A 24,064-nucleotide genomic window follows, 5' to 3' on the forward strand; every position below is an offset into this window, starting at 1 on the left:
GAAAGCGTAAGATTACTGGCAAATAAAATGGACAAGCTTTGACCCTTGATGAGGACACAGCAGGCTCAAGAGACATAGGTGCTGGAACAACCCTCTCCATTCAACTTTAAGACTATACGGGCAGACAGAGACTGCAGACAGAGTTGTAACAGTAAAGGAGGATTACAGCCCTTATTAATAACAGATGGCATGATCCTGAATATGTCCCCAAAAAGGAGTGTTTCTGTACCCTAGATGTGAGTGAGTTCCTGTCCATGTTGTCTGCTGAGAGAGTTCACCTGTTCAGAGTTCAGCCTCACTATAGTCAAGATTAAAATGACATTACTTGTCATTTATCTCCCAGCCCCTGAGTGGCCATCTACAGGTATGTGTATGACATCATCGTCTCGGCTGTTAAGCAACAAAAACAGACCAAACCATTGATGGAGACCTTTGAAGATTTCTACCACACATTCCTCTCTACTACACTTAAACGTTTTACATGTTTGTCAGCTATTTTTTTTTCCTTATCTATCTTTAACAATAACATAAATTAAGACTAATAATAGTTAAGACTGCCGCAATACAATTTCACTTTTTCACTATTTCAGTGTTTTACACTCCTGAGGTTAAAAGCCAAGGAAAATAGATGAGACGTGATCTAGATCTTGAAACATCTAAGAGAAGCTGGCTGGTCGACCACAGTTCTCTTGCAGGGGTGTGGATGTTGAAAATATCTGTTAGATTATTTGGCAACAGTCAATTTAAAAGGATATGTAATGAACTGTTTATTTTTGGTGCAGCACAGCCATACCAGAGCTTGGTTTAAATGTTGACAGATTTTGAAGAACTGAATTTATCTTTTTCTGTCCTTATGAATTTCTCCCACAATTTTACTTATTCTTATAACATTTTCAGATCACAAAAGGCCAGTTCAGGCTGTTTGTTTCCTGGGTGATCACAAGTAGACAGCGCTGAGAACAGGTATGAATGTGCTCAGTGGGACCAATTTCAATCTGATTGCTAAAACCATATTTATAGAAGGTGGGGAACACTTAATAATACTTAGTAAAACACTTAAGAAAGCATACTTACCTCATACGACTCCACGCAAGCAGTAGAGTTTCCACAAGAATGTTTTCTTACTCTTTTTTCTAACAATATTAAATTCTGCATTGATAATGTATAAAGTCTCAGTGAGCTCCGGATCTATCTCGTCTGTGGGAGTCTGTTCAAGCTGTCATGGGGTGAGAGCTTATGTTGCTTATTTTGCAAATATTGTACCTATGCATGAGAATGATAACTGCACTCTGAGAGGTCAGCACTGTCTGCTCTCAGAACGCAGTGCCCCATAGTCTTGGCGGTATCAACACCACTGTTTGTTCCGAGAAGAGAATATACCACAACCTCGGATTTAACAGCACTGCTGTCTGCTCCCAGTAGGGCAGAAGGGAACGTCTCATGCAGCAAAAACACAAGCATACATCTACTCTACGCTATAAAAGCTTCCTGAGAACTTTGTATCTTTGAACATGTGCAACACAGCCTCTGCATTCAAATTGTCCCCTTGCTGCAATATACTTTACAGAAGACAGGATACCAGACAACCTCCCAAGCGTTTTATTGAGGGTGTGCTGAGAAACTTTGATCGAGGCTCATGTGGCACATCTTATCTGTCTCTTATCAAGATGAGAAGAATCAATGATTACCAAAAACTGTTTAGCTGCTGAAATCTTCAGTAAGAATGGACAATGATTCCACTTGCCAAACTGCTACAATAATAATTCTCAGTTTAGAAACGTTTAAAAAGTGCAACTAAAAGGAGTGGGGATGTAAATATGCATCACATATTCTGACAGCAAATTCTGTATTTGTTCAAACTTTTGAAATACAGTGGAGTTAGACGGAAGACACTGAAAAAAGAAAATGTCATTGTCCTTGTGTTGGTTAAATAAAGAAAATGATAGATTCAAGTTTTTGTTGCACTCTGGAAAAGTTCTCTGCTTTCCTGGAAATGGGGTTTGTTAATAAGGTCAGACCTGAAGATGGCAGTTTCATTTCAGCCCGAAGAACATGACCCTTCAGTATTGAAGGGCTTATATAGTGCATATATTACTGGATTCTCTGAATCTTTCAATAATATTCTGTGTTATAGTATTAAGTATTAGTAAGCGCTTTGAGTGGTCAGTTAGACTAGAAAAGCGCTATACAAGTACAAGTCCATTTACCATTTATCTATTAGTCCATAAAGTTTCTCACAGAGAAGTGAACTCTTCCCACTCAGCCACTCTGGGATAGTCTTTTTATAGTCAATCATGTTCCTGCCCTAATTAATTGTGAGCTGTGCGAGCACGGTTTTCTGGTCTTCTGTTGCCTCTGCCCGCCTCGTTTGAAAACATCTTGCTAATATCAAGCTCAAAATCAGCTTTCAAAAGTTTTCATTTAAACATTGACTTTAACTGATTGTCATATCGTTAGTTGTACGTCACTGACCAAGTGTTTACAAAAAGAATAATATACTTCACTCACGTTTACCCATTTGTCCATATCTTTTATTTTTTTACACTATCAGACACCTAAACTTAAAACATTTGGCAAATACAATGATTTGGCAAAAAAACTTGCACTGACTGACTGACTGATTATTTCAGCGAACTGGCAGAATATTTGCATTCATGGAGAAACCCCAGTTACAGATTTTATCCCACTCCATATAAAGTGTTTTTAAGAGCATTAATAAAGTGTCTGGACATACAATATCCGGAGACCTTCTGCTCTCTCTGGTGCTGTGGCACATTCACAGACTCGGGTAGGACGACAGAGAAGCCACAGCTCATCATACTTGTTTTTGTGGAAAAAAAGAGAGAGGGAAAAGATGAAAGAATGAAAGAGAGACAGCCCAAATAGTAAAAAAAAAAACAAAAAAAAAAAACTGCTGTTCAAACTCACTTCACATGTTTGACAAGAAAGCTTTGTTTTCATATGAGTTAGGACAATACAATGTGAAACCATGAGTGGGGGGTTTCATAGCTAACTTGTGGGACAAGCCATGGTCTTGCATGATAATATCTAAACTCACAACAGCTCCAACAAAGATGGCTAAACAGACAGTAAGTCACACATCTTCACATAAATAAAAGTGATAAATCTCTTCTGCATTTTGGCACAACTTTCACAGTCACCAACAAAGCCTGATACAAGAACTAATTGAATGTAAAATTGGCTGCCCTGACATTCACAGCATTACCTGTTTATCTACTTCAAGAGCTTTTCACACTGATTCACAGCTTCTTGAAACACCAGGTAATATTCACAGAGATACAATGGAATCCCATTCACCTCCTGACAACATTTGCACGTGATAAAGAGATTTGAACATCAAGAATATATACAACACACCATATTTTTCCTTGATACATGTAAACAGAGTTGGAGCTCCTTCAAACTGCTACATATACAGGAATGATCTCAGTTAGCAGGCTGGTTTGATCCAGCTTAAGCCTCAGTTCACCTCAAGGTTCATATACAGGTTTCATGATCGCAAGATCAGATTCTATCTGAAAAGTCCACGTTATTCTATATGCTGGTTCCTTTTGCAGTTAATTTTACAAAATGATGACCCAAAATAAGTTGCAACTGGCTTTGACCTAGAAATCAGTGGCACATATTGAATACATAAAATGTTAATGTGGCTTAGTTCTGCTTTTTGGGGAGAAAAAAATGATGTCATGTTAATAATACTGTGATGTTGAACATATGTTCAGACAGACTCCCAGACAACTCACAGAGAGGAATATTAATATCTCAAGATAAATTTAAAATTTTTTTCCCTCAAAAAATCCCAAACAAGATCATTCAGATTCAATTAACCATCATTATTACCCAAGATATAACATCTGCTGACAAAAAAAACAATTTGAGTAGCTGTTTGAGGTCATAATGTAACATGAAAGTAGAGAGAAAATAGCTCAATCAAATAATTTGGTTATGTGATGCAGATGCGCTTTCTACTCAGTCTCGACTCATAGTTTTTTCTCTAGTCAACAAAAAATTCTTTGTTCAAAAAAAAAGTTTTGAAAACAGTTATCATCAGAAATGAAAAAAGCAGTACTGTGCAGTCGAGATATACAAATGAGAAACCTTCAGGGGCATATCAGACTTTTCTGTGATTCTACTTTGTGCTACTTGATGGCACGTGAGCCACTGTGGTGTCCAGTCTGCCTTGGAGCCAACAGAAGAAGAGGACGCTGTCGCCTGTAGTCGGTAGCAAACCAACAAATTACCAGCTAACAGAGAATAGAGATGATTTATAGTTAGTGAAAGCACAGTAATTACACCCTCTTTCACAAAGAAACTACCTTCAGCAGCAAAATCACAATGACAAAAAAAACATTTATCATTATGAGGTGTTTTGGGACTTCAGATTTAGTGCAATAGCTCCACACTATATTATGTACCAATACACAATACCAGTGACAGTGAACAATTGGCAGCATAATGAAATAGTAACTTCCTCTCACAGGACAAAGTCCTATTTGCTGCGGGAGACTACTGAGGTAATGTGTACCATGCTCCCTTCATCCAATGCGATGAGCGCCTATCTTCCTTCATATGTGTAAAAACAGATATCAGTTGAATTAGTAGTGCAAACAAAAACTTCGAAAATATGGGCAAAAAAGAAAGAATTCAAAATACATGTCCATGACATGACTGAATTACCTTCACATTTGAGTTGAGTACAATGCATAGGTGACCACATCACTTTAAATTTCTTTTTTTTTTATCATAATGCCGCACTTAAATAGTCAATATACATTTTCTCTTCACCCACCACATTTTTAATGTGTGCTGTATATCACTTCATGAAAACACGGAAAAGAGATGGAGGCATTATAGCCCTTCACAGAACTATCAGCCCCAGTACCACTTATCAAGGTTATTGAATGTTTTGTACTCTTTGTGCCTTCTCAAGTAATCACAAGCAAGGCATGTGTGCTCTGCCCAGAAATGAGCTTTCTTTACTCTAAAGTGCCGCCGCCATGCAAAGTACCTGAGGTACATTTCCTCATTCTTGTCCAGGAGCAGCAGGTACTCAGCCAGTTCCTTTGGCGAGGGGAAGTCATCCACATGGATGAAGGCGTCTCCTGGAATAAAGTTCTCATAGTTCTGTCTAGGTGGGCCTAAAACCACTGGTACTGTACCCAATAAGAGTGGGTTGTATAGTTTTTCAGTTATGTAGTCTTTGTGGATCGAGTTCTCAAAAGACAAATAGAACTTGCAGCTGGCCATAGTGGGGTTGTAGTCTTGGTCAGCGATGTATTCCCCAAAGGCCTGTCCATATGCATGAACCTCAATGTGTTTATACAATTCATTGTAGTATTTCACCCGCACATGATCCTGGTTCCAATTACTCACAATCCAACAGATCAGCTTGTTTTTGCTAGGTGGTACAAAGTCCTCCTCAGATTCTGCTGCTATGATGTTCCCATAAGGCACTTCAATGTCAGCATCCTGACGGTAATTAAGAGTCAGATTGAACAAGTTCTCAATCCCAGGAAGGCGGGATGAGTGTGATGGGGACTCCAAGTTCATCCATATCCACTTCTGGAATGATGGTCGCTGGGGCGGCGGCAGGTTCGACAGGTCACTGGAGATGTCTCGGTGATGTATGAGGACCCCATCTGATTTGTTGTAGAGGTTTCTGTCTGCTGTGATAAAACAACCTTCGATGTTGAAGAGAGAACTGCACAGACTCAGGTCATAGGTTTGTCCAAAGGGCCAAAGCCAAACCAGCATAGTGGTTACATTTTTATTGGTCTTGGAGGAAAAGAGGTTCTTGACCCTGTCTGTGGATACTGTTGAATCTACCGGACTGTAAAACCAGCTGGTGGATGGCTTAAAATACATCAAAAACACAGTCACAAAGCATCCCAGAATAAAAGTAGCAAACAGAAGGGGTCGTAAGATTTTGTGAAAAGTTGCCGATGACATGCTCTGTCCTGAGAAAGGTAAATCATAGAGAAAAGCAAGAACAAAGTCAAGATCAGCAAGATTCAACAACAACACCAGTCACAAAATTATGTGAGGTCTTTGCTCTTTATTGTAATAAATTGTAATAAAACTAAATAATTTTAATACAGTTAGCTCGAATAAATACCCTTGTATTTATAACACACCCAACAGTGTGGCTCAATAATCAGCTGTTATGGTTTCTTAATGACACTATCATACCAACCTGGATCTGACCGTATGCTGAAAATCCACTCAAGAGTAGAGATTGTGGGAATTAGAGTGAAAACAGGGCTGATCACTTTCCAAAGTGATTGTGTGATCATAGAAAAAAAAACTTCGATCAGGTCTATCAAGTGTCAGTCTCAGGTAACAGCTGCTTCTTTGATAATATGTAGAATAATAGAGATCCTTGGTGACCTACAAAGATGTACTTGATGTCGAATCAGCAGGTCTTCCAAATATAGCCTCCTGTACATGAAAGAGAGAGAATCAATTAAGCAAGAGGAGAGAAAAAAACAAAACAAAATGAGACTTCAATGAAATGTGTGACATTTACATACAATCAACTTAAACATGTATCTCTGCAAAAAAACAAGTTAACTGGTAGAAAATTAAGCAAAAACAAATCCAAACAAATTGAGTTGCCAAACCCACAAATATGTAACTGTCAAAATCCAAAATAAATACAAAAAATATGAATGGCTAAATAAATATGTTTATATGGTAATAATAAACTAAAATTAAATACCAAAATAATTTAATTAAAGTTAATAAGAATAATTTAACAAAATGTGAAATAATTACATTTTCTGTTTAATATTAAACTACATTAACTTCAGCTTGTTTTTATTTATTAGGAATTAATTTAATTTCTTACTTCATTCATTTGTTATTCCTGTATTAATATCTGTATTACTTCCCCTTACTGACTAAAGTATTTAGTTTCCAGATTCCCCCATGCACTCGGTCAGATCCTTTCCGCCTTTCATGTGTGTCAGGTTTGTTTATTGTTTATTGGTCACAGTCTGGTTTTGTTCGTTTTGTCATAATCAAGTTTTTTCTTCATAGTCATAGTTAAGTTTTTGTAATACGACTCAGCCACGCCGTGTGTTGTTTTCTGTGTTTAAATAAATCAAGTTTTTACTTTAAATATCTCCATCCGGATCATAAACCTCCACCACGCCACAGCGTACCTCACCCTACCTTGCTTTACATAGTAGACTGCAGTTAGGTGTATATGATGGTCGTAAAGCTACTTTTAAACCTTTAGTTTATCATTGCAAATGGCTTCAGAGATATATAGTATAATAGTGACACCTTTGTTAATTATTTACCTGGACAGTTCTAAGTTGACTTCCTTATCATTAAGTGATCCAGGATACTAGGGGAAAAGCTGTTCAGACAGTTTAACTGCACAGTGAATTTCCATTTCCGCAAAGCTCCTTCTGTGTATAAACAGGAGAACAATCAATATAATTTCTAGTAGTAATATAGAAATGTCCAAAACTACAGTCTACTTGATATAAAGATTCAGTGTTTGAACATGAAATAAAGACAAACGGCTAACTTGTGTGTGTGTGTGAGAGGTTTCCACGTAATCCTTTAACTGTCATTGCAACTATTAAGGTGGAAGAGCTTCATTTTGAACAACCTGATTCTATGAACATATTTGTTCATTCTCTCTAATATTTAGCAAATCCCAGAAACGTGTATATGCACATTGGGTTGTCCTGCCGTGCGATACAAAAGGAAGAGTACACTGGAAGAGTACAAATGTGCAGCTTGTCTTACCCTCTGTGAGGACGAGATGAGATGATTCTGCAGCTGTTGAGCAGGTCTGTCTGGGGTCCGTGCGGAGGATAAAACTCTGTCTATTACCTGTGATGATTATCCACATCTCTGTCTGCACCCAAGATGTGAGAGGGGAGGGAAATGGGAGAGGAGTGGCGCTACCTGATAGGAACCTCCCTCGAATGAATGCCTTTTCAGCCCCTTGTAGCGCAACTGGAACAAAAGCAGAGACAAAATATAAAATGATATCATGTGTACTAAAATGTAGTCATTTCAGTGTCTTGTGGTTTATCGGTGAATAATCAGATACTAAACTTTACATCTTTGGCACTTCGGCAGTAACATCTCTTATGAAGAAGCCAAGTGCAACTTCAGCATATTTGGCTTGTTTGCGTCATCCACTTATTTGAAAGTTGATAAGGAAACACAGTGTTACTGAAAGGTAGCTTACAAAACTGTTTTCACACCTGTTTGGCTGATTTCCATAATCAGATCCTTAACTTTAAAGAATTTTGCCTTTCTTCAATAACACCTATTACTATGAAGTAGTATACTGACTTTAGTGACTTCCATAAGTGACACAGTTCATCTGGAGTTGCTGGAAAACATATTTATGGCCTTCTTAGCTCAGCACACAGCACTCACTGCACCGCAGAACAAGTATCTGTGTATTCTCGACTGCTCAAGTTATTATGAGCACGTACGTTGCAAATGTCACAAAGTGCCTTACAAAAATTAAAATAACAAAATAAAAAAAAGTCAGACACATAATATGAAAAAAAAAAAGTTGAAAAAAATAAAAGATCAGATACAAAAATGCCATGACAAGATGAAAGAGAATGAAAGAGAATAAAATAAATTAAAGCCAGTTTAAACTAATGGATGTTGAGTTGCTCTTTAAAGGTGTGTAAGTGGAAAGTGTAAAGCACTGGTAAAATGTGTTACCCTTAAAACTGACTTTTATTTGTTTGTTTTATCAAAATTGGCAAAGAGAATGTGTACAAGCAAGACAAGGCTCCATTTTACTGCTGGAAAGAGCTCAGAGAAAAAAACACAGGATGACAAACAGATGCAGATTTAGCTTTATTGTTGTTGTCAGTAAGCGATAACTGATTAGTTCTCTTGTTCCACTCATTTTGATTTGCTTGGTTCTGACAGTGAGGTTGCTGATATGTGTTCAAATTCATGAAAAGAATACAGTCATGATCATTTCTCCCTCTGCTCTGTGTAGGCTGGAAATCAGGAGGTTGAAGCTGTGATTCCTTTAAAAAATTGTTGCCTATAGAGCCAAAGAGTGGACTTATTGACTAATTGACTAATTGAATGTGTGATAACAAGTACAAGTACAAATCAAATATGGAGGCCAGGTTTGACCTTTTTTCCACTAATATTTCAGGGATAATGAGTTAGATAAAGAGCATCCTGATATGGTTACACAGGACTTCAAGATGGCGCTGGGCTGAGTGAAGGGCTGTGGTGATGGCATCCTCTCTGGATCTGTTTGCATGCAAGCAATGAAAATCGAAGGTGGGAGGGAGGATTGCTTTGATGTAGTCAGTTATGAGTCTTTCAAAATATTTTATACTAAAAAAGTTGAAACTATTGTTCTGTAGTTATAAAGACTGCTGACTGGCATCTTTTTGGGGACAGGAACAATGGTCGCCAACTTCAGACAGGATGAAATGATAGCTTATGTCAGCAACAGGTTGAATGTCCTGGTAAGGAGCTCCTGAGAGATGGTCTCCATAGGCTTTTAGTACTTTTTTGAGTACTCCATCGGTTCCAGCGGCTTTACCAGGATTCACTGACCTTAGCGTTCTTTTTACCTGATGTTCTTGGAGCCTAAGTGAGGAGATAGTGCAGGTAGTCTGCGGGCAGGGGCAGCAGTGATGTAACGTAATCTTGTAATGCTTTCAATCCAAATAAAGAGCACCATAATTTAAGAGTAACAACCACAAAAGTATGGTTTCCTTTGGTTATGAGCAAAGAAACAAAATAACCTCTGATCAGAGGACTTCATATTTTCATTGTTAGTATAAAAAGAACACCTTAGAGAGGCTAAATCTAAAAAATAAAGAGGGGCATAAGCAGTTATTAGTATCAAACACCTTTTTAAAAATCCCTCAGAGTTAAAACGAAAAAAAAAAAAGAAAAACTTTGAATGGTTTTGTGGTTACAAGTGCGAAACGAATGAGTTTGCATGGCTTTATCTGCATTCAACAACAGCCCTCAGAATTTAATGTCACAATGCCTGGCTTGCAAAGGTAGATGGGTAGGACCCAAACACAGGACTATGTGAGAGACGGGCAGGTGAAGGAAACAACATTTAACAGCGGAATCTGATATTAGTGATTAGAGCAGTCTGTCATCTGGTATATGCCACATACCAGATCATTTTGAAAATAGAGCTTTCTAATGTGTGGTTAATTTTAGACAAGGGTCTAAAGATTTGGTTCAGCTTGAGGCTCAGAGAATCCTAGGTGAGGTTTTAATCCAGTTTTGCTTCTACACTGTCTATTCTCCCTGTTCTCGCGACAGAAATGAGCCGGCCATCCTGACGCTTGACTGGAGTTTTTAATGAAACTGCCCCCATATTCCTGCAACCCGGCTCATTGCGTGAGACTTAAGTGAGCCAGTTTAACTGGACAGTGAATTGCTGTTTCTTCCCATTTCCGCATTGTGTTCAGGCAAAAATGTTACATTCAATTAAAAGAAGCTTGACTTGAGAAAATAATTGGCAAGATGTTTTGTGGCAACAGTCTATCAACATTGAGATTCATCTGACGCCACTGAGAGCGAGAATCAGCAAATTAGTTTGATGAATTACTCTAATTAACAAAAGAGGACAAATTTAACATAGCTGTCAACCAGAGCTCTATGATAACAGCGGTCATGTACCAAGACAGAACTATAAAAAAGAGCAGGCTTAGGGGAAAAATGTGTGAGGCTGCAAGACTTCCAGGTAAGTTATGAAAATGTACTTTTCCACAGACTAACTTCACACTCGCATTACCTGCTTCAGTCATTCAGTTAGCTTATTGGTTTGATTGCAAGTCATAGTCACCACGGTAAACGTATGATCTTTTTTTTTTTTGCAGTGTACTTTTTTTTTTCTTTTGCAGTGTATACGTGTTGTAGCAATCTAATGAAATTGAAGAGTGACATAAACATATAAGTAAAGAACATTTGATAACAAATTTGAGCTAATAACATAAGTAAATAAAATAATTTACTAATTTATTTATTTTCATAATTTAAAACAATAAAAATAAAATTGACCCTTCTTGTTTTATTATTTTACAAACAAGAGAACAATCAATATAATTCCTAGTAGTAATATAGAAATGTCCAAAATTATAGTGTAAAGATTCAGTGTTTCCTCATCTAACCTTTCCTCACCTTTCCTAAAGTCTTGACTCGAGTTCCATGTTCATCAGGTTTTGTCAAGTCAGGTTTTTGCCTCTTGTTTTTCCACAGCCATAGTCTTGTTTTGTTGTTTTTTCACAGTTTAGATATCATGTCATGTCAGCTCAGCCACGCTTTTTCTTCTTTTGTAAATAAATCTAAAGTTTTTCTTTGATATCTGGGTCCTCTCTCCACCACGTCACGCACCACGTCACGCACCACCTCTCTACCACCGGTTGTGACAGTAGGATTTCGCCAGCATGGACCCAGCAGAAATTAAGGAGTTCCTAGAGTTGGTCAGAGCTCTTTGGACCTGTTGCCCACATTATAATTCCGCTCGGCTGGTGACAGTTTGTGTGAGAAATAGGCGCATGGGTGCATCTTCCCTTCTGTCTTCGATCTCTGGGATAAGACCGCCCTGACTCCAGAGTCGGATGCATCCAACTCAACAATAAACTGTCGTTCAGGATCTGGCTGGATGAGAATAGGAGCTGAAGTGAAGCGGTTCTTGAAGGTAGCAAATGCTGTATTAGCCTCGGGAGACCACAGGAATGTCAGTTTCATAGAGGTTAAGTGAGTGAGACGAGTAGCAAACTGACTATAGTTGCAAATGAATTGACAGTAGAAGTTTACGAACCCTAAGAATCTGTTCTCACCTGCCCACCCTCTAAAATATTACCCAGGAAGGACACGGAAGGGGTATGAAATTCACATTTTTCAGCCTTAACATAAAGGCGATTCTCAAGCAATCTCTGAAGTACGGCTCGAACATGGAGCTTGTGATCCTCCAGGGAGCAGGAAAAAATAAGAATGTTGTCCAGATAAACAAAAACGACCTTATGGAGGAAGTCCCTTAAGACATCATTAACTAAAGTTTGGAACACTGCTGGGTCATTGGTTAAACCGAAAGGCATCACCAGATATTCAAAGTGACCCAACAGGGTGTTGAGAGCGGTTTTGCACTCATCGCCCTGATGTATGCACACCAGATGGTACGCATTGCGGAGGTCCAGTTTGGAAAAGATGGTGGATCCCTGTATAGGCTCGAAAGCGGAGGAGACGAGGAGGCGACTTCACAATTTAGATATCATGTTATCCAGCTCAGCCGCGCTTTTTGTTCTTTTGTAAATAAATCAAGTTCTTCTTTGATATCTGCATCTGGGTGCTCTCTCCACCACGTCACGCACAACCCCTCTACCATCGGTTGTGACACAAAAAAAAGTTACGCAAATGGATGTATACATGCTACCATAAATCACACCTAAAGAAGCGCTTAGAACCTGTGGATACCTTCATCAAATCAGTAAAGAAATCTAGAAAAAGTACAACTGTATCTAAACAAGAGGAAAAGAAGAACAGGTTCAATTATATCATCACTCCAGATAAAGCTTTAGTGCATATGAAATTTTGGAGCATTTGTATATTCCTTCCTGGGTATATTCCTTCATTACTCATGTGACCCCAATCTCTTATAAATAACCTAATGTTAAAAATGATCCCTTCTGATCCCTGTGGGTCTTGTGACCACAACAATTTCTCAAGTATAGTCTCATATACCTGGAATTACTTTATGCTCACTTGGATTTGAGAAGTGAAGTATGTATGAAACCGTGTATCAAAACTTGCATGGTTCATATGGTTAGCTATAACAATGTTCTTGGTTAAGATTGGGCATTAAAAATGAAATGGTTAAGTTTAGGAAAACATCATGGCTTGCATAACAACTTACTCTACAACAATGTATCATTTGAAAATGTCCTTTTCCTGAATTATTGGCTGCCACGTCTTGCCTCCTCGGTTAAATTAAAAAAATACATGTCCTACTATTTATATATTACTTGCTATATTACTCTCTGAGCTAACAACAGCAATAGTCTCTTCTAAACCATCAACTTCTATTTTAGACCCAATACCAACCAGACTGTTCAAGGAGGTTTTCCCCTTAATTGACACTTCCATATTGGATTTGATCAATCTGTCTTTGTTGACAGGATAAGTACCTCAGACTTTTAAGGTTGCTGTAATTAAACCTTTACTAAAAAAAACTACTCTTGATTCAGAAGTGTTGGCTAATTATCTACCTATATCCAACCCTTTTTTGTATAAAAAAAAAAAATAGTTGCAATTCAACTTTGTGATCATTTACATAGAAATAATCTATTTGAAGAGTTTCAGTCAGGATTCAGAGTGCATCATAGGACTGAAACAGCAATGGTGAAAGTTACCAATGATCTCCTCTTAGCCTCTGATAGCGGACTTGTGTCTGTGCTTGTCCTGTTGGAGCTCAGTGCTGCATTTGATATGCTCGATCACAGCATTCTGTTAGAGAAACTTGAACATGTTATTGGGATTAAAAGAACTGCATTAGGCTGGTTTAAGTCATATTTATTTGATAGATTCCAGTTTGTTCTTGTAAATGAAGAATCTTCCTTACACATTAGAGTAAGTCGTGGAGTTCCTCAGGGTTCTGTGCTTGGACCAATTATTTTTACTTTATACATGCTTCCATTAGGTAACATTATTAGACATCATGGCATACATTTCCATTGTTATGCTGATGATACTCAGCTGTACTTATCTATAAAACCAGATGAAACCAATAGGTTGGTCAGACTACAAGCATGTCTTAAAGACATAAAGACCTGGATGACTCAGAACTGTATGCTTCTAAATTCAGACAAAACTGAAGTTGTTCTCTTTGGACCTGAGCACTTCAGGGAGAAATTGCCTAGTTATATAGTTAGTCTAGACGGTATTTCTTTGGCTTCTAGTTCTACAGTGAGGAACCTTGGAGTTATTTTTGACCAGAATTTATAATTTGACGCACATATAAAACTGATTTCTAGGACTGCCTTCTTTCACTTTCATAATATTGCTAAAATTAGGAACATCCTGTCTCAGGGTGATGCAGAGAAACTAGTCCATGCATTTGTTACTTCAAGACTGGACTACTGTAATTCTTTATTATTGGGCTGTCCCACATATTCTCTGAAAAGCCTTCAGCTGATCCAAAATGCTGAAGCCAGAGTTCTGATGAGAACTAACAGGAGAGATCATGTTTCTCCAGTTTTAGCTTCTCTTCATTGGCTCCCTGTTAAATTCAGAATAGAATTCAAGATTCTTCTCCTCACATATAAAGCTCTTAATGACCGAGCTCCATCATATCTTAAAGATCTCATTGTAAGGTATTTTCCTAACAGAGCACTTCGCTCCCAAACTGCAGGTTTACTTGTTGTTCTCAGAGTTTCTAAAAGTAGAATGGGAGGCAGAGCCTTCAGTTATCAGGTCCCTCTCTTGTGGAATAAGCTGCCAATAAATGTCAGAGAAGCAGACACCCTTTCCACTTTTAAGATTAGGCTTAAAACTTTCCTTTTTGATAAAGTTTATAGTTAGGGATGGCTCAGGTAATCCTGAAACATCCCATAGTTAAGCTGCTATAGGCTTAGACTACTGGGGGACCTCATCTGTCACACCTTTCCACACTTTGCTCTCTTTTTCCCCCCGTTTAATTTCTCAAATGATACATGTGAAATTATTGTGGTTATTAACTTGTGTTTGCCTGTTCCCACAAGTATCCTTTGAATGGTGTTATGGTGTTTTCCCCCCCTCTTTTCTGTCTTCTCAAACCCCAGCTGGTCGAGGCGGATGGCCACCCTTCCTGAGTCTGGTTCTGCCAGAGGTTTCTTCCTGTTAAAAGGGAGTCGTTCCTTTCCACAGTCGCCACAGGCACGCTCAGGACGGGAGATTGGACCAAAGACAAGTTTCGGTGCAATCTGTTGGTTTCCTTAGCTAGGATATTGTTTTTTGAATTGGCTCTATATGAATGAATTGGATTATTTTGAAATTAATTAATTGGATTTCATTGGATTATGATTACAATGAATTGAATTCCAGTTGGCTTGAATTGGACTATATTATTTAAGTGCCTTGAGGTGACAATTGTTGTAGTTTGGCACTATATAAATAAAACTTAATTGAATTTAATTGAATTGTGCTGGACAGCACAAAATATACAGATTCCATCTTTGTCAGCACAAAGACCTTAAAAAAAGCTGCTGAGCATGAATAATAAAGCCTTCACAGAGGGACAAAGGGAGTTACTGAGGAGTACACAGAAACAGCTGAAAAAGAAAAAAATAGATAGCTAGGAAATATACAAAAACTGCTGAAAGACGGACTCGAGTAAAACAATGTAGGGCAAGACTAAAGCAAATCTAGACAGAGCCAATGAAGTGAAGATATTTCTCAAAAGGATAAGTTCCAAACAACACTCAGCATTCTCCTCCCCTCTCTTAAAAGTAAATGTGACTATGCTTATTGTCTAAACATGACAGAAGCATAAGGGTGAAGGTGGAAAAGCACTATGTTGTGTATATGGACATTTTTTATGATTTCAAATCAGTAAAGAAATCTAGAAAAAGGACAACAGTATCTGAACAAGAGGAAAAGAAGAACAGGTTCGTTTATATCATCACTCCAGATAAAGCTTTAGTGTATATGAAATTTTAGAGCATTTGTATATCCCACCAAAATGAAAGTTATAAGAATAGCTTTTAATAAAAAAAGGGAATCACGGATGCAAGAAACAATAGTGCCACTTTGTCTGAGATGTAAGAAGAGGTGATTGCAAAAGTTTTGGGGAACGGCAAATATGCATCCTTTTCACACGTGTGGATGGAAAAAACTGTGTGAGTGTATCGTTCTTGGAGGAGGTCTCGTTTCACAGGGACAGGTGTGAACAAATATGATATTGTTTGTGAAATGCAACGATCTAATGGAAAAAACAGAATGCGATAACATAAACCAAATACACCAGTAAGTGAAACAAACGATTGTGTGTAACTCTCGACAGTTCACCAATGCGTCATCTTTTCATGTTTTCTGTTTAACATTTACACAGACACATTCCACTTTAATGACTGTAGTGATATACCACACACTGGATAAGACTGGATGCTGGTGGTAATGGCTGCAGTCACTCTGGTGGTGTGTGTCACCAAGACCCCACAAATGAAAATATTTATTTCAATGTTACACACTTGTTCTGTAATAAAACCTAAATTTTTGTCAAGAACGATGCAGGAAGGGAGGACCCAGATGCAGACTTCAAAAAGGTTTATTTCCAAAAACACAAAAGCATGAACCAAGGGCGCAGAAGAATATGAAAATATACTTGACTGTGAAAAATAAAACAAGACTGTGAATAATAAATAAACAAGACTGTGAAAACTATGGCTATGAGTTAACAAGACTAAGGCACTGTGACTATTAGGCAAAACCAGACTTAGCTTTCCTGGCATGAGCGTGGAAGGGAAAGTGAGGATTTTGCAATTAGTGAGACTAAACCTGGAAACTAAATGCTGTGGGGAAGTGATTGGTGATGATGTGCAGCTGTGGAACAGAAAACAGGTGACTTGAGTGAAGCTAAGTAACAGGGGAAAAAACATGACCAGAAACATAACAAAGACCTGAAAACATGAAGATCAAACATAAAACATGACAGAACCTGAAACATAACAATAATCAAAACATGAACCGTGATAATTTTGTTGTGTTAATTCTTTACCAGTCCATGCAGCAACTTTGGTGAAACTGTTTACGCACAAAGTTTGTAAAATTCAAATTACACAAACAATCCAGTAATTGTGACAGTAACCCATTTACTCTAACGCTCGTTACTTTATTACTTTATTTACTTTATTACACTCAACCTTCAATGGAAAATAGTGGAGTGAAACCTCAGGAGCTGGATTCCTAATTCTAGTCTTTCAGATACATAAAAAATTTAGAAGTTGTATTCAGTTTCAAAGTTGCATTTTCTGATGTTCAGAAGATACAAATCCCATTATACTGTAATATCTATTGTACATGTTAAAAAAAAACAGTATTTTGATTTAAAATCTTTGTGTTAGATTTACATTTAGCACTCTCTGTAAAATAAGTCAAGAAATATTTGCTGACCCAAAACGTTTATTTATAGGGTGCCTGTTTATTCTTTTAGATAATGCTCTAAAGAGACTTTTATCTCAATGGGTTCCAAAAGTGGTGATTCCAATATGTATTCCTTTATCTATTTTTTCCTCATTGCTTGTTTGTCTCTATGGGGAAGATCATGCATAATTTTGCACCGATGTCTTGACTTCTGTCACTTCTCAGCGGATCTGTATTTTTTTTTGTTTTCATATTCAGTGTCTAAGTATTCTTTTTTTATTGTAACAAAACTGTCACACTGGTGTTACTGTATATCATCGTGTAAAAATGTTCCACACAAACTGTACAAGCAAATAGTATCCCTCCCTTAATTTTTTTTCTACTTACACAATGCCAATTCCCCTTTTGTTTGCACAAAAAGCTCACCTTTTTATTGTACAATTTACAAATTGCCTCATCAATATTTACCGGCTCTCCCTTCTCGTTAGCTCGGAACCCGAAATACTGCCAGGCTGCAGAAGTTGTGTTCTTCTTAGGGACCAGGTTACTCGGTGCGTGACTTGCCATCTTTCTCCCTCTCTCTCTCTCTCTCCTCCATGCTGTCACATGATGACATCATGATCATAAACTTTATCAAAAGTCTCCAAAAGTAAACTACTGTGGAAGTAAAACTGAAAATTCAACTACATATAAGTGCTGCTGGACATAGTCATTTTTAGGCAATTTTTTAAATAATGGTATTAAAACTGATACCGTTGTTTTTGAAAGACACCACCGGTATACCTTATTACCGCCCAACCCTTGGCTCCGGTAGTATAGAACATTTGTGGATAGATGTTTCCCATAAATCTTGTTTCGATATAAAGTAAGTGTAGGATATTTACTTTTTCATCCTTCCTGAACCCACATTCTCCCTGTCACAGCTTTCACACCTGCATACCAGTTATGGAGCTTAACACGGCCTCACCAACTTCTCCTCTGCCTCCCACTCTGGCCTTTCTGTCTCCAACTGTCAGGTGAAGAAGAAGCTGGAGAGACTAAACTGGAACAAGGCTGCAGGTCCAGATGGTGTCAGCCCCAAAGTGCTGAGGGCTTGTGTAAAACAGCTATGTTGGATTTTACAGCACCTCCTCAACCTTAGCCTGAGTCAGGAAAAAGTGTCATTGCTGTGGAAGACATCCTGCCTTGTTCTGAGGCTTATAAAATCTCATCCATCTGCCCTCAGTGACTACAGTCCAGTTCCTCTTACATCCCACATCATGAGAATACTGAAAAGCCTGCTATTGGCTCAACTAAGTAAGCAAGTAAACACATTTGAAGGCCTGTGTAGTTTGCTTAATGTCATGGGGTTGGGATGGAGATTACATATTTGCCTACTACAACAAGCATATTTTCATCTGGACAAAACAGGTGAGGAGCAGCTGAGTAGGTGAGCACTGTGAGGATCAGCTTCTTTAATTTCTCCTGTGTTTTAAATACAATTCTGTCTGTTCTATAATGCGAGAACATAAGTAAATAAAATAAAGATGAATAGCTCCACAGCTGCCTGGACCAGAGACCAGAATTTCTGAGGGTTGTGTGTCTGAGAAAGTCTGTACTCTCACCGTTTCTCTTCACCGTACATTTCACACTTCCAGTACAACTCGGAGTCCTGTCACCTCCAGAAATACTCAGATTACTCTGCAGTTGCTGTCATAGTGCGAATTATGGGGGGGTTTGGGGGAGGTTTAACCCTCCCCTCAGTTACGACTTCATCCCCCCTAAAAGAGGTACAAATAACAGATTGGGGAGGTTGAAACATTTATCTTTCTTACCCGTAATCGTAAATATTACAATACACATTAAATTCCATATTCATGCCAGGAAGATGCTTGTAGTAAAATGCCAGACACCCCTGAAGCAGACCCCAAAAGGAAGGGGAAAAGTCGCAATATTGGAAACGAAGAGGAATGAGCTTCTAAGGGCATGAAAACGTCTTCAATTGTGGATACTTTATATATTTTTATTTTTCAGAAATTTTTTTTTAGAATTTTTTAGAAAAAATTCATTTGATTGTCTATCTAACTGTCACTTGCTCACGTCCAAGTCGGCACGTGCACACAAAAAAAAAATTTGCGCCAGAGTGCTGTGTTGCAAGTAGCTCTGGATTAATGTATGTAGCTATCTAACTAGTTTATTACACTTAAGTTTCTCACTCTCAGAGTTTCAGAATTATATTGTGTTGGGTGACTACAGACAAATACTATGGCTTTCCATTTAAAGGTAAATTGTCATCGTGTGAATGTTAGCTTACAAGTTATTTAATGTTAGCTTTGTGCCCTGTGTACCTCACTCTAGTAACCCGCAGACGTGCACTGTGGTCCAGTTGTAAACAATGCCTAAAGCGTGCTGCATTTCCAGGTTTGACAGTTGCCCCATTTTTTAAACCACATTAATTTGAATTGACAGGAGAAATATAATACGTAAGTCTGTGGTGTAGAATGAAATCTGCTGGGTTAGTAGCATTAGAGTCAGTGAAAGAAACTGAACAAACTGATAAACGAAGACTGGTTCTGTGCTGGGGACTGCTCTGGAGCCTATGGATCTGATTATGCAAAGATGAATGCTGTTACCTGGCACAACATACACACCCTCTACATAACATGTATTCAAATGCAAAAGCGTGTTAATTCAGAGATTTCTTCAGCTCCCCTGCAACAAAGAATGTTACAAGAGGTCATTTCATCCCACAATAACTGGAACTATTCATAATTCAGTACTGAATAAGTAACTCTTTAATGATTCTCAGTAAACAGAGACACAGGAAAGTATGATGTATTTAGGGCTCAATCTCATCATTACCTAACGAAATGGCTAAGTAGGTCTTTGATAAATAGTCATTATCGTCCTGGATTTTAGAAACTGTTCAAGTACAACACGCATAAACAAAGCTGTACCCATCAGGTCGTTTGTGCTTTTCTCACTCCTTTAAAAATGTTTTCTGTCCCTTTTTTTGTGGAGTTTTCCCTCCCTCTCTATTTGCAAAAACAAAACGACACCACAGAGAGACTTGTGCAGCCCAAGCAACCATTCACAACTGGAATAACATGGGTTTTGGTGAATGCATTTTGATTTATTTGGGACACGCTAGCCGCATGAGTGAGTAGTCTGCAGTAGGGCTCCACATAAAAAAAAAAAAAAAAAGTCGCAGCCACTGATTTTGGCTGCACCAGAGGTGCTTCAATTCCCAGATGTGCTTTTTGTAACAGGGACACAAAAAGGGGATAGAGGCTGAGCCCACGTGCAGCAAATAGCTAATATAACCTTGGCTTAAAATCGTGTCAGGAAGCTTAATGACTGTGCAGACACACCATCCCAGGTGAAAACTAATTTCCCACCACTGAACACTGAAGGTCATTTTAACATGATGCTACACTGGAGACACTCTTTAACGTTAAAATGGTTGTCTTGCAAAATGACACTGTATTGAAGTTGATGAACGGTGTTAAATCCACAGGGATTTATACGACACCCCTTTCTGTACCTCAAACGCCAGGAATATGCTTGAATAACGTTGATTGAATGAAGCTAAGATTGCAAGATTGAACATATCATTTCTATTCACTGGTGAGAAAATCGATGATATAGACGATGTAGTCAAAGATACCCCGAGTAAAATGTGGAAACACCGCTCAGTGGATATCTGTTATTTTTCAGCAGAGATCGTGGCTAATTAGCCGATATGCCGTTAAAATCGTGGACTGCAAGGGAAAGGAAAATAAATAAATAAATAAACAGCCTTGCATTTTACTCACCATCTTGACAGTCGTGATGCAAAACAAAGCTTCCCTTCTCATTTCCCCCAAAGGTCCATATCCGTTTTCAAGACAAGTTGCAACACAGAAGATGAGGATGCGCCTGGAATTAAAAAAAGCTCGGAGCTCGTCCGCTGTGCGTGCAGCCCACATCCACTGTCTTGATCCAAAAAATAAAAAATAAAAAAATAAATAAATACCGAGACTATTCTGGCAGTGAGCGCTGCATCTTCCCTTCTGCCGTACCCCGACACAGAGAACGATGCTTACAAATGAGAAGATGAGGAAAAATAGGCGGCTATCTCGTTAGCGTGCACACTAAATTCACGGGTCGGTGTGAAAGGACACCGTGCAGGCTCAGGGATGTGATGCGATTGGGAATAATTCCCTGCTGGCTGCCCATGCGCTACCTTGCTCTGTTTACCGTTGATGCTACTGCAGGCTGTGGCAGAGCTCCAGCGTGAGTGTACATATATGTGTGCGCAGTGCCGGGCCAAGCCTCCATGGGGCCCTCAGCAAAATTGGATATTGGGGCCCTCTATTTCTGCCAATAATGTTGTTGTTGATCATTTACACACCTACTATAAACTCAATGCGGCTCTGGTAGCGTTGTTTACATTATCCTGTGGTCAGCTTGACACGTCTTTACACATTTAAGGGGGTGGCCCAGTTAATAACTTAAATAATACCAATGCAACAATAATACAAAGAATGCCAATGAATACATGATGTCCGGGGTGCCACATACGGTTTTTAATCGCAAAAATTGGGCTACAACAGCGCCCTGGTATTATATGTGCAAAAATAATGTGTAGTGCAAGAACAACAATAAAGTTAAACAACAAATAAAATCACTTAGATATGTAAAGATAACAAATTCAATTGTACAATAAAATGACAAAATTAAGTAAAATACCAAGCAAATACTTCAATAACTCTAATGAGTTACTTGACAGAAGTTAACAAAAATGGTTTAAAAAAAACACAACATAACATAATATAAATTTGAAAAATTAGGTCTTAAAACTATTTAAATCTATGTAACAATGTGCAAAAAAATAAAATGAAATAAAAAAAAAATGAAAATAAACTACCTTAATCCACACATTTGACATTTTTTTTGTAACTGTTCTTCCTCAATACTCCACTCACTCCTTAAAACCTGTGCTTACTGGCTTTTCTGGAGGCAAAGTCATTTATGACATCACTATAAGAAATCTGATGGCCAACTTTGTGGTTAATACTTATCACTGCCAGTCCACTCAGTCTTTCTTGTGCCATGGAAGATCTCAAGTAATTCTTTATTGATTTGATCTTGGAAAAGCTCCGCTCTGCAGAGGCAACAGTCACAGGAAGAGTGCTGGCTATCCGTAGAGCTACCCAAAGATTTGGGTACGACTCACAGATCTCATTTTGAGAGAGGTGGGTGAGCAGTTCAAATGGGGTCATCTGTTCTTTAGGGAGTTCTGGAAGGTTCTCCATCTCTGTAGCCAGCGCACTTCCATCCATATCAGACTGTTCTCCGAAGGTGAGTTTGTCACTGAGAAGTTTACACTGGTCCTTCCTTGTCTGTGCATCAAGCTGGCCAAAGTTGAAAAGCACTCTAAAAATGCTTTTGACTTCCCCTAGGGACTGAAAGCGGTCCTCCAAGGACTGGATGGTACAGTCTACCACGGCATTAAAAAAGGATACTTCCAACCTCTTTGTCGCATCAGATTGTGGCTCATCTCATAGGCAAAGTGTCTTTTTGTGGTTTGCAACCTGTTTCAGCACTGCTTCAGTGTTTATTTGTTCACGTCTCTTTTGCTGAGATTGGTGCATCTTTAAAACCAGTTGACCTGTAACTGATTCAATTTTCTTTGTTTTTCTTCCCTGACTGCTAACAAAGCCTCTCTGACCTTGTCTGCTTGGTAGCGTAATGGTTCGATACTTTTAACCCGGCTTTCCCACCGTGTTTCACTCCAAGACTTGAGTGTAATGGTCACATGCTTCTTCAAGACAGCCCACCTTTGAGGGGAACCTGCAAAGTGTTTGTATATTTTTCCACATTTCCAAAGAAGCAAGTGGCATCCATGGACACGTTAGCAGCATCAGAAACCACTAGATTAAAGCTATGGGCTCCACAAGGCACATAAAAAGCATGTGGATTTTTTTTAAAGCCTTGCCTGTACGCTTTTTTTTTGCACCTTTCATGTTGGCACTGTTGTCATAAGATTGTCCCCTACAGTCCTCAAAGGGGATGTTCAAGCCTCTGAAGAATTAGTTCAGACAAGCCTTGACCAGTAGATTCAGGAGCTAGAAGAAACCCCAAGAAGTGTTCGTTTATCTCTGCTCCACTGTCGATGCGTCTCACGTGATCTCTCAACACAGGATCAAATTTAGCCATCAGTTCCACTTCTTTTAGAAAGTTCCCATTGTTGGCCTGATGTAATGTGACAACAGATCCCCTCAGCGCCAGGTTCCTCTCTGCCAGTGACCGGATAATGCTGATTAAGCGTGTGAGAACGTCTCTCCAGCGATTCTTTTCTGCCTCGAGGAGGCCCATTTCTGTCTCATCATAGTTTTCCCCTTTGAAATACGCAAGGCAAATTCCTTCCATTTCACCATGTTGCTACAATGATCTTCACCATTTTCATGCTGTTTCAGCAGTGCACTTATGTTGACCCAATCCTGCTGTCCCTCGGTTGCTAGTTTTAAGGACTTTCTGGAAAATAATTTGCAGCAAAAGCAGTAGACTGCATCTTTGCTTCTTGATTAAGTCAGCCAGCTCCGCTTGACTTTTTCCCCTTTGACTAACTGTCTGTAGGTATAGTGATAATGGAAACTTCGGCCATCATGCCTTTTGGGGGATGAAAAGTTCTCCCTAGGCAGTGGCCCTCTGATCACCTGCTCAGTCTTCTCTAAATCTGAGAGGAAAGAAGGCCACTCAGCTGGGTCAGCTGGTGGAGCTGATGATGATCCATGGTGAAAAGGGGACGTTGTGGTGGAAGTTGCTGAGGAAGTGACCAATAAAAGACAATGACTAAAAAAAGAAGGACCTATCAGGACATTAAATTACAGTTTTGGACATAATTATCAATCTCGGAATGTTCTACAGTACAATGAGCCATTTTAAAGGGTGTTTTGCTATTAACTTACCAATTAGATCAACT

General features: G+C 38.7%; 1 protein-coding gene across 1 annotated transcript; it reads right to left on the reverse strand.

Moving 5' to 3' along the window:
- Positions 1 to 2,515: 2,515 nt before the first annotated feature.
- On the reverse strand, positions 2,516 to 21,303 carry fut9a (fucosyltransferase 9a). The gene is made up of 4 exons (XM_072365284.1): positions 20,913 to 21,303; positions 7,783 to 7,995; positions 6,215 to 6,459; positions 2,516 to 5,978 (listed from the first exon to the last, which is right to left on the reverse strand). Exons 3-4 carry the CDS (start codon positions 6,312 to 6,314, stop codon positions 4,891 to 4,893), a joined length of 1,188 nt encoding a protein of 395 aa, XP_072221385.1. The 5' UTR covers positions 6,315 to 6,459; positions 7,783 to 7,995; positions 20,913 to 21,303; the 3' UTR covers positions 2,516 to 4,890.
- Between the last annotated feature and the right edge of the window lie 2,761 nt (positions 21,304 to 24,064).

This window comes from Leuresthes tenuis, unplaced genomic scaffold, assembly GCF_036924035.1.
Source record: "Leuresthes tenuis unplaced genomic scaffold, fLeuTen1.0.hap1 SCAF_15, whole genome shotgun sequence".
In the NCBI taxonomy this organism is placed as follows: Eukaryota; Metazoa; Chordata; class Actinopteri; order Atheriniformes; family Atherinopsidae; genus Leuresthes; species Leuresthes tenuis.

What these genes read in the sequence shown, in the direction of transcription:
- fut9a (XM_072365284.1), bottom strand. Translation starts at nt 6,314, where the DNA reads ATGATCACACAATCACTTTGGAAAGTGATCAGCCCTGTTTTCACTCTA. An exon ending in CAGCATACGGTCAGATCCAG is followed by an intron (nt 5,979 to 6,214) that starts GTTGGTATGATA and finishes TACCTTTCTCAG; the next exon opens with GACAGAGCATGTCATCGGCA.